The sequence below is a fragment of the Verticillium dahliae genome, genomic scaffold (genome assembly GCF_000150675.1).
Source record: "Verticillium dahliae VdLs.17 supercont1.3 genomic scaffold, whole genome shotgun sequence".
In the NCBI taxonomy this organism is placed as follows: Eukaryota; Fungi; Ascomycota; class Sordariomycetes; order Glomerellales; family Plectosphaerellaceae; genus Verticillium; species Verticillium dahliae.
In genome coordinates, this window is record NW_009276940.1 from 258,519 (window position 1) to 273,685 (window position 15,167).

A 15,167-nucleotide genomic window follows, 5' to 3' on the forward strand; every position below is an offset into this window, starting at 1 on the left:
GAAGCAGAAAAAATTGAGGTCTCGGAAGACCGGGCGGGACTTCTCACACCACCTGCTCACCAAACAAGTGTTCTCTGGGCCACGGTGATCAGTGGACGATGGCATTGACATGGTCTGAAGCTCCGAGAGCCTCCTTTGCATCAGTTGAACCAAACTCTCGGTGGCAAGCTACGATGCGAGGCAGGGGGGGTTACGAGGATAGGGTCCGTTCGCTGCTGAGGAAGGGATGACAGACCAGATTGACAAGTTTCGAGATTGACAGGTCATGTTCTTGCGGGCTAGTACGGGGGTGTGGCGGCAGTCCAGCGGCGGCGGCGAGCAGGCCCTAGTCCCGGCTGCCGGAGTGCAGGAGTCGAGGATGAAGGAGATGGCGCGAGGTGAGCGAGTTTTCCCCTTGGGCCCTCATCCCTCCCTGCCCTCCCAGTTCCCGTACTGGCTAGCCTTTTGCGTACAGGCTTGGCAGCCTCATGGCCGTTGAACAGGGCGAGAGAGTCAAAGAGAGAGAGGTCTTAGTGTCCTCGAGTTAGGCCTAGCTGCCAACATGACAAGTCAGGGCCGACCGCTGGTGGCCTTTCTAGCGTCTGCTCCTCCTGGGGACGCCCGTCGGTCTCGGGTTCACAAGCATGTGATGATCGCCTAGTCATCTTGCGAGCCTGTCGGTTTGTTTGTGGCTGCGCTAGGACAGCACTGGGAGCATCTTCAGGACAGCTCGATGTTTTGCTGCTCTGGTTTTTTGGGACATGGAAGGGGGGCACAACCACAGACAGAGACGAGTTTTACTTGTACAAAAGCATGAATTGGGGGACCCTCGACGGGACATCATGTGTGCCTCGGGTTCTCACCAATCGGCAGCATGGCATGGCGATGATCTGGTAATCTCTGTGTGATGGATGCACAGTCCCCATGCTGGCTGGTTCCTGGCGACCTGAAGAGGGGCCGCTGCATGTTCACATGTAGGCCTGGAGCCTTGATGCTTGTCGACTGATGATGGTGGCCATGGAGGTACCCAAGTACACCAAGTACACCAACAAGTACACTAACGTCATTACCGGGCTAGACTCTACGAAATCCCCTTCGCCTCGGCCTCGACAGTTGACAGTTGTTGATGTCCACGCTATTGCCGGTCAAGCATCACCGTAAGGATCACACATGGAGGGGAGAATCGAGATCAGGGCACATACGATCAGGCGAGGGGCACAAGCTAGCTGATCCATAGCTTCAAAGTCAAAGGGGATCCAGACTTGTGCATGCAGCTCTCTCTCTGTCTGTCTTTCTCTCTGGGGGCCTGCCTCCAAGCACGGCCACAATGAGGTTGCATGAGCGAGCTCGCTCCCTTGGGCCCAAGAACGCGCCGCAGCTCCGTCACGGGGCACTACTGCAGCTGCACTGCACTGCACTGCGAGTGCTGCACTACTTGCAACTCTGTCGTATTAGCAGCTCAGGAGTCGAGCAGCCAGGTGCGCTATGGCGCATACCACGGTCGCACTTCGGTGACACTCGTCCTTCACTATACCAGACCCGATCTACTATAGCGGCAGCAGTTGACTTGCACACACATTGCTATCCTCGGCAAAACCATGCCAATTCATCTCGTGATAGCAGCCGATGGGCAGCATGCTGATTGCTGTTGTCATACTGCATCGACAAGTTGACTTGACTTTTTCGTGGCCTATGTCGCGGAGAAGCGATTTTTGACTCCATAAGGGATCGCCAGCCGCAAGATCACATTTCGACAACTCAATTTATGTGTTCACATTTTGGAGTCATCCCGTGGGCATCTTGTTGCCCATTGCGCTCCCGCCGCCGGCCTTTAATTGGTTCCCGAGCAAGAAGAAAGACGTGCTTCAGCCGTGCATTCGCCGTATGAAGGCCACCCACACCTACGAGGGGTTCAGCTCCGACGTGGTGGTCCTCATCTGCACCTTTTGTGTAACGTTCCCGAGTACAGATGGGCAGAGCCTGGTCAGACACAATAGCCAAGTTTGCAGTATCGCCTTTTGACAGCGCCTGGACCGTGGCAGTGGAACAGCTCACCTATTCAGACGACAGCAGCGCTTGGGCTGCTTGGAGTTGACAGCAGCCTCCGCTCATGCGGCTGTTGAACGTTCCGGCATCTGCGTCGTGGATGAGCGACAGTCTTGTAACCGTTGCAACGGCTTGGCGTTTGCACGATCGACCTGAAGCGCGGAGGTGTCGCGGAGTAGCCAACCGAACACCCCCCCTACCTTATCCTGCCATCCCAGGCTTCGGCTGATCAGTGCCGGTCGCATCTATCAACCCCTGGTCCTGCTTCCCCCTTACAAAGCAAAGTACTCTCATGCCTAACAGGTCAACAAGACCCTCCCTCCACCAACAGCCAACCAGCCCCCCCTTCCCCCCTTCGAGCTGCCATGTCGATCTCGGTTGGGGTTGGCAGGTCTAGTGTCGTCATCGGCTGGGCGCCCACTTTTGCCCAAAGGCATTGTGACGGACGGGACTTGCCTCGAAGACGAGAGGGCTGGCGATCAGCGGTGCGCCGGACCTCGTAACTGGTTTTTCTCCCTCCAGGCTTCAGCCGGAATTGGCCACGAGCCCCGCGCCGGCCCTTGGCCGGGCGTCAACCACATGGTAAACATGCGCTGAACTCATGGCACTTGGGGGGGGGGAGCTAACTGCGGGCGTGTCCGACTTCAGGATGGTTGGCGGCGAACTAGACACCAACTTCTGTCGTCATGGAGGCGGGCTTTCGTCAGGCTTTTCTTTCTTGCTGCCAATGCCATAGAATCCTGCCATTGCCACGTGCGAGATCGTCGGAAGAACTGTTCTTTTCCCAGTAGCGGGCCACGGTGACCTGACAGCTTGACTCGCCTGCCGTCGCAAGCGATGATGCTGTCGCGTGCCCAAATGAGGCACTGTGGCCAAGGCAAATACTTGTTAGTCAATAGGGCGGACAGTCCAAGGGAGAAGGGCACAAGATGCACTGGCAGTATTACACTACACGGCGTGCCCAACAACCCAGGCGGGGTTGACTGGCTTGGGCGACCTGTGTACATGAACCATCAGTGCTCCTGGTAAGATTCCCAGAACCAACGAAGGACATGTCGATCAGCACAGGGGGGGCTTCCTTTCAGTGAATGAATCAAATATGCCCATCAGCTGTGACCAGCCGTCGGCCTTCCTGCTCAGAAGCGGCTTGAGAATCCATTCCGGTACAGGAGGCCAAATAGAAACAGATGGCAATGCAGTGCCTGGCAAGTGACCTCATGCCTCGCACGTGGGATGCTGACCCTACAGGACAGGTCGATCACTTGGTCCGAACTGTCACGGTCGATGACATCCAGGATCACCCAGTTCCCGGCTGACATGTCATCTCACTAGGCCGCCCTCATTCGCAAGCAACTCTCTCCTGGCACAAGATCGGGCTTGCTAACGCGCGGCCTGACGGAGCGGGCACCCACCTGCGTGCGGCACTAGAATGTCCATGGAATCTCGTGACAGGGTCTAGCTGGACTCATCGCCATGTTGGCATTGGCCTGAATGGTATCAGAGACACCAAAGACACCAAGGACGCCAAGGACACCAAAGCTAAACAGCAGACTGCGCCATGGAGATTTCCGAGGGCGGGGTGCAGGGGAGAGGGGCCGCCGTTGAACAGAGCAAAGAAGAAGGGTGCACATGCCACCACTACTCATTTCATGTCAGCATTATCGACGTCAATTTGCGTATTCCAGTATGAACGAGGCTTTGGCGGGTGTCTGACTTGAGTCGTGCTGCTGTTTTCGGTCGAGTTCAGCGACCAGTTCATAAGTCATGTCGCAGCAACACGAGGAGCAATAACAGTGCCATTGTGGCAAGCGGTTCTTTGTGACGCTGCTAACTTGGCATGCCCCTCTCGCACCTCGCGCATCTCTCATGGCCGTCGGTTCTTGTGCCGACGCGCCAAAGGCTTTTGCCGTTGTGAGAAGCGACCACGACAAGCGCGATGCGCTGCGTTGTCTTGCCAAGCTTTTGCCTCCCTCCAGCTGTCTCTGCCGACCAGAAAGCCGACCGGCCGGCTGGCAGAGTTTCGGTTAGATCAGGGAAGACGTGGAGAGGTTCGGAGTGTTCGAGACCACGACCAGGAGTCAAAGTTCCCACCAGCATCGCTAACAGAAAAGCCTAATATCGCTGGTGACTACATTATGACTCTGGCCACTACCGACCGACGCGAACGCACGCTTCGGACTGTGCATCGCCTCAAGCGAACCGGTGTGTGCTCGCTCAGCTTTCCTCTCCCTTCCTCTACTTCGCCGCGCCCGAAATCACAAGACCCAGGGCCGCACAAGACAGACAGGCTGCACCGACAACCAAGATCGCTCATCTCATCTCATCTCATCTCGCATCTGGCCTGTCCCACTGGATAAGCGCGCAAGACCAGGAGCTTTCATTGGCGACATGCGGGAGCTGCGCCCCACGGCTCACTCCTGTGATCTCCAGCGCCCGCGACGATCAGCCGGGACTCCCCTGGAAGTACATGGCCATGACTGGCTCTCTCGTTTTTCTGCTTTTCCTGCCCATGCCCTGATTTCTTGCCATGATAGCTAGACCCCTGCCACGCGAGGATGAGGGCCCCTCGTAATCCGCCCCCGCCCCTGCTCCTCCTTGGTGCCCCTTGTATGTTTGTGTGCTTGTCCTGGTTGCTGACTTTTGAACAGCGAGCCCACCCGGCGAAGGAACGAAGAAGCGGGCGAGGAAGCTGGAAAGAAGGCCTTGGAGTGACGATCGCCGACGCAACCAACAGCCCCCCCCCCAAGCGAATGTCGTCCTTCCGGGCCAGGTTGCGGTGCCTGCTTGTGCTTCTTCTTCCCTTGTGCGTCTTGTCCTCCCACCCCCCCGGAACGCCCGCATACGGAGGAGGCGTCATAATGGGCTGACATGTGTGTGTCTAGCCTTCTCGGTTACGGTACATCTTGCCAACGTCCTCTGGGCGCTCGAAGGAGGAGGCCGGGGGGACCAACGTCCTGCCGCCTCAGCCTACCCACAAGCCGCATCTCGTCCGCATCTCATCCGCATCTCATCCGCATCGCGGCGGGTCATCGTGGCTGATTTGCTCGTTAGGTGCACACGCAGCCAATGAGCCGGCCATGACCACGGCAACGACGGTGTAGGGAGCAGCAGGAGGAGCGAGCTCTCCCTATGCCGCCGCGCCCCTCCGATCCCATCTTGTCTAGACACCCGCTCAGGCTGGCAAGGCATCTAATAGCATTTGATCCATGCCATTAACTGGTATTATTGGAGACGCTCGCTCCATGCCCTCGCAGGGCCTCCCCGATGCTTGGAGCCGGGCCACATGACCCAGAACAGAGAACAGACCCACGAGAGGATTGCCGCAAGCGGTAAGGTGGCCATCACGGATCCATGCATGCTTGACTGAGCATTCAGTGCATCTCGTTCATCCCATGAACGAGTCCCAGGTTCATCCTTTGGGAACGAGGCCGCACGACACAAGTGAGGCGCTCAAGTGAATGAACCTCAATGCTTGCCTCGTACCAAATGGACGAGGGGGCCAGCTCACCGCATGCTTCGAATTCCCACTTCATCACGGCTCATTGCGTGGTTCATCTCATCTCGGAGCCCAGATTGACTTTCGACTCGTGCTAGTTGCCCGATCGAGATGGTGGTGGCTTGGAAATCCCGGCACGGCCATCGTCGTCGCCATCGCCAGCGCCGTCGGTGAGACGAAGAGACAAGGGGAGCGACGCATCCACGGGCGGGCTCGACTCAGGGTTCAGGAGAGCACCGAGAGGGGTACGCGTCCAGCCCTGCAAGTTGCCAGTGTTGCCCGTCTGGCGTGAGCTCTGGGTTTTTTTTTCCCATCTCGCCAGGCATCATGCCGGCGGCCGCATGCACGACGCAGCTCACTCCCTCTCCCACCGAAGCGCGCCCACCGCGCAGTGTGTTGGGTAGCCATTGGCCCTCTTGTTTCTGCTCTGGACCGCCCTATCATACCCTGTCTGGTTTCCTGTGCCCTTCCATCATTCGCATCGTATCTTCAGATCCATGGGGAGGCCCAGACCGGGCCAGATACCCCCTCCCCCTCCAGCTCCAGCCCAGCCCAGCAACGTCAGTCACGCCGCTGTAGCATCTAATTCCAGCGTCTCGACGAGCTTGGTACAGGGAACCTACACGACAGCCCTCGTTCGCAATGGCGGCTCGCGGACAGCCCAACATGTGATCCCAGAGTTTGGGGATGTCACGGGAAGCTTATTCGCTCCAATCACCTGCGACGCGCTCTGCTTTTCCAACGCGTCTCTACACTCCATCCATATTGGTGGCGTCCTCATCTCAAGAGCTTTTGTTTCTTTTGCTTTGCCAGGAGATGCCGGCCGGCGAGGGGGGCCAAGGGCTACTCCGTCGAACAGCGTCCCTGGGCAAAGACGTATGGAGGTGCTCAAGGGACAAGCATGGCTTCACCCGAGTCTCCCACACCCTCACCGTATCTTTGCGGCCAAGGGGAAGAATCTATCACCCTCGTCCTTGCTCACCGGCTGCGTATGTCGGACGTTGGCCTGCTTTCGCGCCCATGCGGGGGGGGGGGCGGAAAAGCAAGGAGAGACCGGATTGCTGCCACTGCAAGATTTCTGGCCTGGACTGAGCCACATGGTCATGAAGGGTAGACCCCTGGGCCTGCAGAGAGGCTGGAGGGGTCCCCCTCTCGCCTATCACGCCCAGCGTGATATGGCAGCTGTCAGGCCTGGTACGTTCTGGGTGTGCTTCAACTATTTCTTCTGGAGAGCTTCTGCGAGAAAGAAGATGGACTGTGGCACCCCTTGTTGGTCTTGGCGGACGTGCCTACTCGGACGATCGGCAGGCGACCAAGGAGCAAGTGACCGACCTGATCGCTGCCCCAAATTGCAGTACCAGAAGTAGATGAACTGCTCCAGGTTTAACCTAGCTTGCTCTACCAGCATTGATGAACGCACACGTCACGTCTGGCCGGCGGCGGCATTGTCTGTCTCCTCCGAAGGCCCAGAGGACATCAAGCGCTGGATCACAACAGCCTAACTGCATGGCCCCCAGACCAGTCCGGCCGAGTGGATGGATGAACAGACCAGTAGGCAGATGGATGGGTGTAAGGAGCAATCGATCCTGGCGGGTGCTCGCCTGCAATGCGACTCAGGCCGCAGCCAGCTATCCCTCTACGTCCCCTCCTCCCCCCTCCCAAGTTGACAAGCGAGCAGGGCCAGCAGCCAACCTGTTCCAAACTGTCGGGCAAGCTGCCGGAAGATGCGCCGGAGGTGCCCCGGCCCCGAAGACGGTTTCCATGTGCATGAGACCAGGAGGCACCATGCTCATCACTGCATTGCGCTTCTCCCAAATGGAGGAGAACCAGGTCACATCGTGTCCCATGAAGGCAACCCCATCAACACTCCCCCCCTGCCCGTGATGTGTTCAGTACATGGTCCCGCAGGGATTGGGGTTGATCAGGAGCGCCCCCCAATCACTGGAATCCCCTCTTTGGTTCCCGCATCTGTGTCCTTGTTGCTGAGAGATTAATGTTCTGTTAATAGGGGGAGGAAACAGCAACGGTCATAGATCGGCCGAGATTTCCGGAGCTTTCGCGCTCCAAGCTCGCCATTCATTCATGGTGGTACCAGAAGGATCAAGAGGGGTGGCAGCGATTTTCAGGAGCCAAACCAAGCAAGCCATACCGCAAGGGGTTCTCCGAAGCTCTGACTTTGAGCATAAACAAGGTTTCTTAGCAGGAAGGGGGGTAGGATCGCCAACCGCGACGGGCGGTCGTAGCCATCTATAGATCGATGTGCTTGAGTTCGATGGCTTGCTGAGCGCGACCTGCCCTTCAGTCATCTCCGTCAGGACTGGGGGGTGATCTCTCTGGCTGGACCCTTCTCAACGTACAGGGAGCGGACTGGCGCTCAGCATATCTGGGTCAACATGACACCACTTTGTGGAATTATCAGCCGGCAAGCCTGTCTTGGCCTCTCTCGATTCTTGCCGCCTGGAGGAGCCCAAGCAAGCATCGCACCGCATCTGTTGTCGATCGTCGGCGGATCCCAGATGGCAAAGGGGATCTTTTCCAGGGGTCTTGTGATGGATCCTCAGGCTGTGCATGTTTCTCCGTCCAGGTAGTATGTTGTATCTCGAGACACCCCTCCCGGACATACGAGGTGGGGGGCTTCCGGGCCTAACCCACCAGTGAGCAGGGAGGGGTTACAAGAGGGTTGCTCGCAACATTATTCTGAGTTGCCTGTGGTAGCAGGCGGGAGGAGGTTGCAACGTCGAGCCCAGCTCACCGGGAGCCATGCTGTCATACCTCGCTAATTCTGCGTACCTAGATATGCTGCCTCGCCCGTGGGGCATCTCTTCAGACGCTACACTCTACCCAGGAGCAAAGTCTGTAAGAACTTTCAGAGTGGGAAGTCTCGTTTCGCCGCCGCCCGTGTCGTAACGCGCTGTTGTTCGGCGATCTCTCACCCTTCCTTGTTTCGCCCATCACCGTGCCCTCTCTTCCACGACTCGCATACCACTGACCCAGTCCGACCTCGTGAGGATCTTCGTCGTTAGCACATCCACCCACGATACAGGTGGAGAGGCGGGTTTGTCACAGTGGAGGAGGGAGGACTGGGCGGGCTTGGGTGCGTCCACGCCGCTCCTTTTCCGGGATCCATGTTGCTCATCCGGCGCAGAATATGCCCCTAGTGAGAGGAAGCCAGGAATCAGGGGGGGGAGGGGGGATAAACAACTGGCCAGCCCGTTCCAGGAATGATAGAACACCGGCCGGATGATCAGCTGCGTCGTGGCGGCGGCAGAAGCAGCCAACATAGCGGATGGACGGGAGTGGTCGAGGCATGTGTGTGTGTGCTCGTTCATCATAGTTCCGCTACATTCGGCCCTTGCCAGGGCTTTAGTGCTAGTGAACTATGTGGTATACCTCAGCATAGCATGAAGTGTATCGACGCCCGAGCAAGCCCGTTTGCTTTTTTTTTTATTTTCCTCTCTTAGCCAGCTACACGAGTAATGGACCCTCAGACGGCTTTCATGTACAAGAAACATGTATCACGGGGAACACAGCCCCCTTTCATAAGACTTGGCCATCACGACAGCACGGCGCCTGGACGATGTCACCCTTCTTTCGCTCTCGATCGGAGCTGGGGATTTGGGGAAACAATGTGTGAGGGATTGAACGGGCGTCATGGGCGGCATCTCGTAACTAAAGTCCCTGGCCCCCTCCTGCAGGATACGATTCAGTAATCCCCTATTCGTCTCCAATGATCCTCCTCTCGCCTGGACGAGCCCGCCCGGTCCATTGCCTCCTTCCAGGCTAGGGCTGTCACTGCCGGCACCAGGAATCGATCTTGGCGCGTCTGCACGGGCGAACAAGTGAGCCAGTATCTTCTGGTGATCCCCATGGGTGGAGAGTGTTGCTGAAGGGGTTTGTGTCAATCAGATGGCATGGGTGGCTGGCATGTTTGAAGTGAGTGATCTTGGAGAAGCTGTCCCTTTCATTTGCAGGCTTCATACCCCCCCGTCATTGTTTCGTTCTCGAGATGCCCTTCGGGTGCGAACGTGGCAGACGATGACAGGGACAGAAACGAAGCACAGGAATGAAATGGTATGGGACCAATGTCACCCCCCCGTTCCCAGAATTCCCGTCCCATGGTACTTTGGGAGATCGCCCTCGCTTCTAACCCGCCAGGCGGGAGGGAACACTCCCACTCCCACACCAGCCAGCCCCACCTGACTATGAACGGATTTCACCGGTCCAGGGCCCCGATGGAGCGTTCGTCTGCGCCCGCGAGGCGCATGCTGCCCATTCACGATGAGCCTTGGAGATGAGCACCATCATCATCGATGCAGTCAAGCTGCCGCGTGTCGCTTCCGGGCCGTAAGGCATGTCGCCTATTGAAGGAGAGCGCGGACGGCCAGGGAGGATCGAACAAATGATCCTTCATCGGTGTAATAGGATCGACCCGAAGAACTCTTGGCTACCGACAATGCTCCCAAGGAAGGATGTAACTATACTAACCACATTGTGCCTTCAGGTTTATCGGTGCCAAACTGCTATTTATCGCAGTACAGTCCGTACAACGGCGCAGTGGATGCAACCCTGGCTAGGCCGAACGACGCACAAGTCGTTGGAAAGGGAATGACCGATATAACATGGTTCTCACATATCGGGTCACAATGTGACCCAGGCGGCGGAGCGCATACGCGGCTGACGTCCAAGATGGGGATCCAAGAAACCGTCTACCACTAGACGTGGGGACTCACCTTGTCCAGACGAATACATAGTACATGATATTCATAGCGTCAGGCGAGGTGAGGTCGGTAGGATGCACTACGACGCAACAGCAGTCTTCTAATCATTCACATGTCTCACAGCCGCTCCTCATCCGCTCACCTTCGGCGAGTGTAAAATGTGGAGAGGGAAAAGAAACAGTCATTTGACTCGGAGCCACTCACTCTTAGACCGTTAAGTCCCAACGCTCGTCCGTAACAACGTCCAGCTCCATACCCGAGCAAAACTGACCGGTCTCCTTCTTACCTGTGGTTGACTAGACGCTTCTGTTCCAGTGCCTGGGCCTTGTCCATACGTGTCTTAGTGCTGTTAGTGGCCGTTGGTCATGTCTCGTCCTTCACGTGGCTTGAGACACGCCTATGTCTCAACGACCCCCAATTCCGATGCGACACTAAGCGGACGCGACACAAGCCACACTCCGTCCTTGCTAATAAGACACATGTCTCGCTCTGCTGCGGACTGTATGGGGTGTCACAGTCACGTTTTCTCGTGGTGAGAATGATCTGCGTATGCCTGCCAGACTCTTGGCTTTTCTCATAGTTGAATGCCCTGCCCGGCATCGTCATCCTAGCGCGTCTGCATGTTTCACTGAGACTTGAGTGTGCTCCGAGACGGCTGACGTTTTGACGATCATCAATCATCCTTTCTGGACAGCCTCTGCCGCATACTGTGGCTTGTTAGAGACACCCGTCGACATGTGCCAGCTATCACTAGGCCAGTTCAGACCACCACTTCGTGGGCCCTCCTCGTGGTAAATGCCATCCATGTCTGCTTCCCCGAAGCAACGGACTGCATGCCGGACTGGGCCAAGGAGCAGCCACTCCCTTAGCGAGGCCGCACTGAACGTGTCGAGTGCGGCTCACATTGCTTCTTCCATAGCCTCGGAGCGCACGCACCCCCTCCGCAGTCAGCCCTTCAAATCACCACTGCCGGTGTCGTTCTAGGTTGCGTCCCTTGCAAAGAAAAGCAAACAATACCGTGCGCCCGACTAAGCAAATATGCCTGCTGACGAGAAGATGACCGAGGGCCCTTGAGCTCGAGGGAAAGGGAAAAGAAGCAAAGGAGCACATTCCTCCGAGAAGGCTTCCATTCACCACCCCCAATTGTCAACCGCCCGCGTGCCGGCGGAAGGGGAAAAAAAAAAAGAAAAAAGAAAAAAGAAAGAAAGAAAGAAAGCAAAACGAAACGCCATGCCGCAGCATGTCCGCCCCGCCGCAGCATGTCCGCCCCGCCGATCTCCATGCCCTCGCCCCCCGGAATTCTGCGGGCGAGAAGAAACAGAGAAGCAATTCCCAGCCGTCGACGGCGTGGTGCGTGGGCCTTGTAGCGTGGTGTTTGAGACAATCATTTTTGCTTCCCCGTCGCCCAGCCAGCCTCCCAGTGGGAAAACCTGGCGCTTGGGATCGTCGTCACCTTTTGCTCGGAGTGCTTGTCGCGCGTGGACTCACGAATATGCACGTACGTGCATGTGAGTGTGTGAGTGTGTGAGAGTGTGTGTTCCCACATAGGTACATGACCGTCGCCGAGCTGTACGCAAATGGACCACATTAACGAGGAGGCTGCGTCGACGCAGGGCGCGAGCGCATCCCACACCCCATTGATCGAAGATGATAGACTATTGACGTCGCTTAAGCCCCAAGAGCCGCCAGGCAGAGGTCAAGACGCGGAGCTCCGCCAGTTCGAACCCGTGTGCCAAGTGTCTGCGAAGGCGGCTTCTGAACTAGAGGCACAACCATGAGCGGCGAGTCCATTCTAGTAGCTTTGGACATTCTTCTACAGCAGTCATCTTGCGGAGGTCTTGTTACACGCCTTGATATAAATTTACAAGTAGTCAAACCAACTTGTCGTTGCCCAATGCCCCCAAAAGAAAAAAGAAAAGACAGACCGCAACAGTGAGCGAAGGGTGTAGTGATGTGAGATGCAACAAAAGCGGACATAATGCATGTTGTCCCCCTTCAGAACGAAGCCAAAAAAAAAAAAAAAAACGCCTTACGCCTTGCCGTACGCTCGCCTCCCGCCAGCGTGTGTATCACATATGTCCCGCAGCCTTGATCCCCCCCTTGGACCTCTCTCCCTTCGTCCTTCATCGGCCCGGAAGAAACAATGGACACAACCCGGCCGCCGCTATGTTTTCCAAGCCAGTGACAAAAGAAAAAGAAATGGGACAGGGAGGAAGCCTCCCTGCAAAGTAACGTCAAGTTATGGTATCATCCCTCTTCATCCTCCAACGTTTTCTACGTCCTCATTACTTCCTGTCCGTCCGACATACTCCACGCCCCCTCATCGCCTACTGGCTAGCCTGCCAAAGAGTCGGACCTCCATGAGGCCCAGGACCACTGGATAAGACACGGCACGGCACGGCTCAGACGCGGGTCATTGGCTTCCTGCGTACGAGGAAGGGGCTGGGCATCTCATCTCGCTCGGGATCCCACACAGCCACCGGCTCACCGCCACTGGCGCGACGCTCCGCAACCCTCTCCTTGAAGTTGCGCTTTGGACTCACGTTGAGGTTCGCGTTCTCGCCGCCAGCAGCGATGACCGCAGAGAGGGGGCGTCCGCCGGCGCGAGCCTGCTGGAGCTCCACTAGGGTGCGCCCCCTAATATTGTTCTTCACCGCAACCTTACCAAGGGGCTCCTGATCCTTCTTGGTGACGGAGGGCTTGCGAGATAGGTTGCCCGAGGAGGTTTCGGCACCAGCGTTGTTGTTTGCCTGGAGATTCGTGGCCGATGGGATCTTGCTCAGACGGCGGTTCGGCGACGGACAACGCTCTCCGCCGCCACGGGCCGAGCTCTGACCCTGCCCAGGGAGTGAGGGTAACGTCTTGTTCGAGTTGAGCCCCGTGGCAGAGGACATTGTCTTCATGCGTGGCACCGGAGCCGTCTTTTGCGACGTCAGCACAGGGCGCGTCTTCGAGGTGAAAGGGTTCTGCCTCGATCTGATGTTGCGTGTCGGAGATGGGATGATGTCCTCGTCATCCGATTCCATGAGCGTAGACTCGCGGGGCACATTCCAAAGAGCGTTGGCTGTGGCTGTCGCATTGGCGCTAAAGATGTTGCCGGGGTTTGTGGACGGCGCCTTGGTTGCCTCGTTGCGTCTCGGTGACAAGGACAGCGATGCGATGGCCATCGGCGAGGGCGACACCATCTCGATATCCATGGGTGTCCCGGCGTGGCCTGCAAACATGGTTTGGGCGCGGCCAAAGGGAGTGCGCGCTGTCTTCTTCGGGAGGTCGTTGGGGGCCTCCGGGCTGTCGTAGGACAGGTCGGTGAGATCTGTCGTCGAAGGGAATTCCCCGTCTCCTTCACCGTCGCCAGCGCCCACCGACGACCTCTCGTAGTCAGTCCTGTCGACAGATACAGACGAGGACATGCTTGTCTCGTGCAGCATTGGTGCTTGCAGGTTAAAGGTGGGCGCCTTCTTGCGGAGCTCCTCCTGGACACGCGAGTGCACTTCATCCTCGAATCTCTTGTTCAGTCTCTCCATCTCGAGCTGCACGAGGCGGTCAATCTCGAGACGCGCCTTGACTTCCCATTCCCTCCGTAGAGTGTTGTCGATTTCTTGGCGCGTGTAATCCTTCTCGGCCTCGAATCTCTCCATCTTCTGCTGCAGCTCCTTCTCTCGTTGGGTCAGGGCTTCCTCCTTTGCCTTGAGCATCTTGTTGAAGTCGACCGTCTCCTTCTCCTTGCGCATCAAGCGCACAATGGGGAGGTGCAGAAGCTGCGCCGTGTCGGGACGGCGGTCTGGATTCACGCGCAGGCAGTCTTTGATGGTGCCCATGAGCTCTGGCGAGTAAATGTCGGGCAGCGGGTTGACCTTGCCCTCCTTGATCTTCTGGACGAGCTGGAAGTGTGTCTTTGCGTTGAACGGCGGCTCCCTAGCACACAGCTCATACATGATGCAGCCGAGCGACCAGATGTCCGACTTGAGCGTGTACTTTTCGGCGGCGCAGATTTCTGGCGACATGTAGAATGGCGTACCAACGTAGGTTGATGCGAAGTCGTGAGACTGGATCATCTTGGCGAGGCCAAAGTCGCCAAGCTTGACCGAGTTGTCTTCTCCGAGAAAGACTGCAGATGGTTAGCTCGCGTGCCTCTCCCTTCCATGAGGCCACTGTCATTTCGACTTACCATTCTCAGGCTTGAGATCACGATGGAGGATGGTCATGGTGCCAGCAGGAACCTTGGGCCGGACCACGTTGCTAAAGAGGCCCATGGCGTTGTTGCCCGCCTCGGGGGGGTTGGTTCCGTAGTGGCAGCGATACAAGGCGGTGACGAGCTGCGAGAAGATGCTCCAGACAAAGGATTCCTTGGCGCGCTCGCCCTTGACCGTCAAGTTTTTGATGATGCGACCGAGGTCGCCGTTGCCGCAGTATTCCATGTACAGGTGAAGGTCCTGGCTGGACTTGAGGTGTTCTCGGTGGAAGTAGCCGACGATATTCTCGTGCCGTAAATGTGAGAGGATTTGAAACTCGGCGTGCAGCTGTTCACGCTCCTTGGCGGACATCTTGAGGTAGCTGATCTCCTTGCGGCACATGACGAAGTTGTCGGCCTTTCGACGGACCTTGCGAATGACCCCAAAAGATCCATGGCCTACGGAGCACAGAGAGAGTACATGTCAGTGTTTGCGACGCGAAAGATTAGTATGAGGATATGTGACTCGACATACCGATCTTCTCGAGGACCTCGTACTTGTCGCCCTCAGTTGTCATGATGGGCGATGCGCGATGGAAGTTGCAAGCAGGGAACACAAACTTCTAATTTCCATAGACGTCGCAGAAACCTTTGGATAGAGTTTGGTGCTGCTTGGGTTAGTATCTGTCTGGTGTTGAGGGTGTCGAGATGGGGGTCGTGGTCGTGCTTGTGCAACTTTGTGAGCGCCGTCATTGAA

General features: G+C 57.1%; 3 protein-coding genes across 3 annotated transcripts; all 3 read right to left on the bottom strand.

Moving 5' to 3' along the window:
- Nucleotides 1–3,667: 3,667 nt before the first annotated feature.
- Nucleotides 3,668–4,882, bottom strand: VDAG_01719 (uncharacterized protein; the record flags this gene model as incomplete). Its single annotated transcript, XM_009657748.1, has 3 exons — nt 3,668–3,752; nt 3,878–4,124; nt 4,441–4,882. 3 exons carry the CDS (start codon nt 4,880–4,882, stop codon nt 3,668–3,670), a joined length of 774 nt encoding a protein of 257 aa, XP_009656043.1.
- Nucleotides 4,883–9,036: 4,154 nt separating this feature from the next.
- On the bottom strand, nt 9,037–9,874 carry VDAG_01720 (uncharacterized protein; the record flags this gene model as incomplete). Its single annotated transcript, XM_009657749.1, has 2 exons — nt 9,037–9,404; nt 9,739–9,874. 2 exons carry the CDS (start codon nt 9,872–9,874, stop codon nt 9,037–9,039), a joined length of 504 nt encoding a protein of 167 aa, XP_009656044.1.
- Nucleotides 9,875–12,641: 2,767 nt separating this feature from the next.
- Nucleotides 12,642–14,988, bottom strand: VDAG_01721 (G2-specific protein kinase nim-1; the record flags this gene model as incomplete). The annotated part of the gene is made up of 3 exons (XM_009657750.1): nt 12,642–14,347; nt 14,408–14,869; nt 14,946–14,988. 3 exons carry the CDS (start codon nt 14,986–14,988, stop codon nt 12,642–12,644), a joined length of 2,211 nt encoding a protein of 736 aa, XP_009656045.1.
- Between the last annotated feature and the right edge of the window lie 179 nt (nt 14,989–15,167).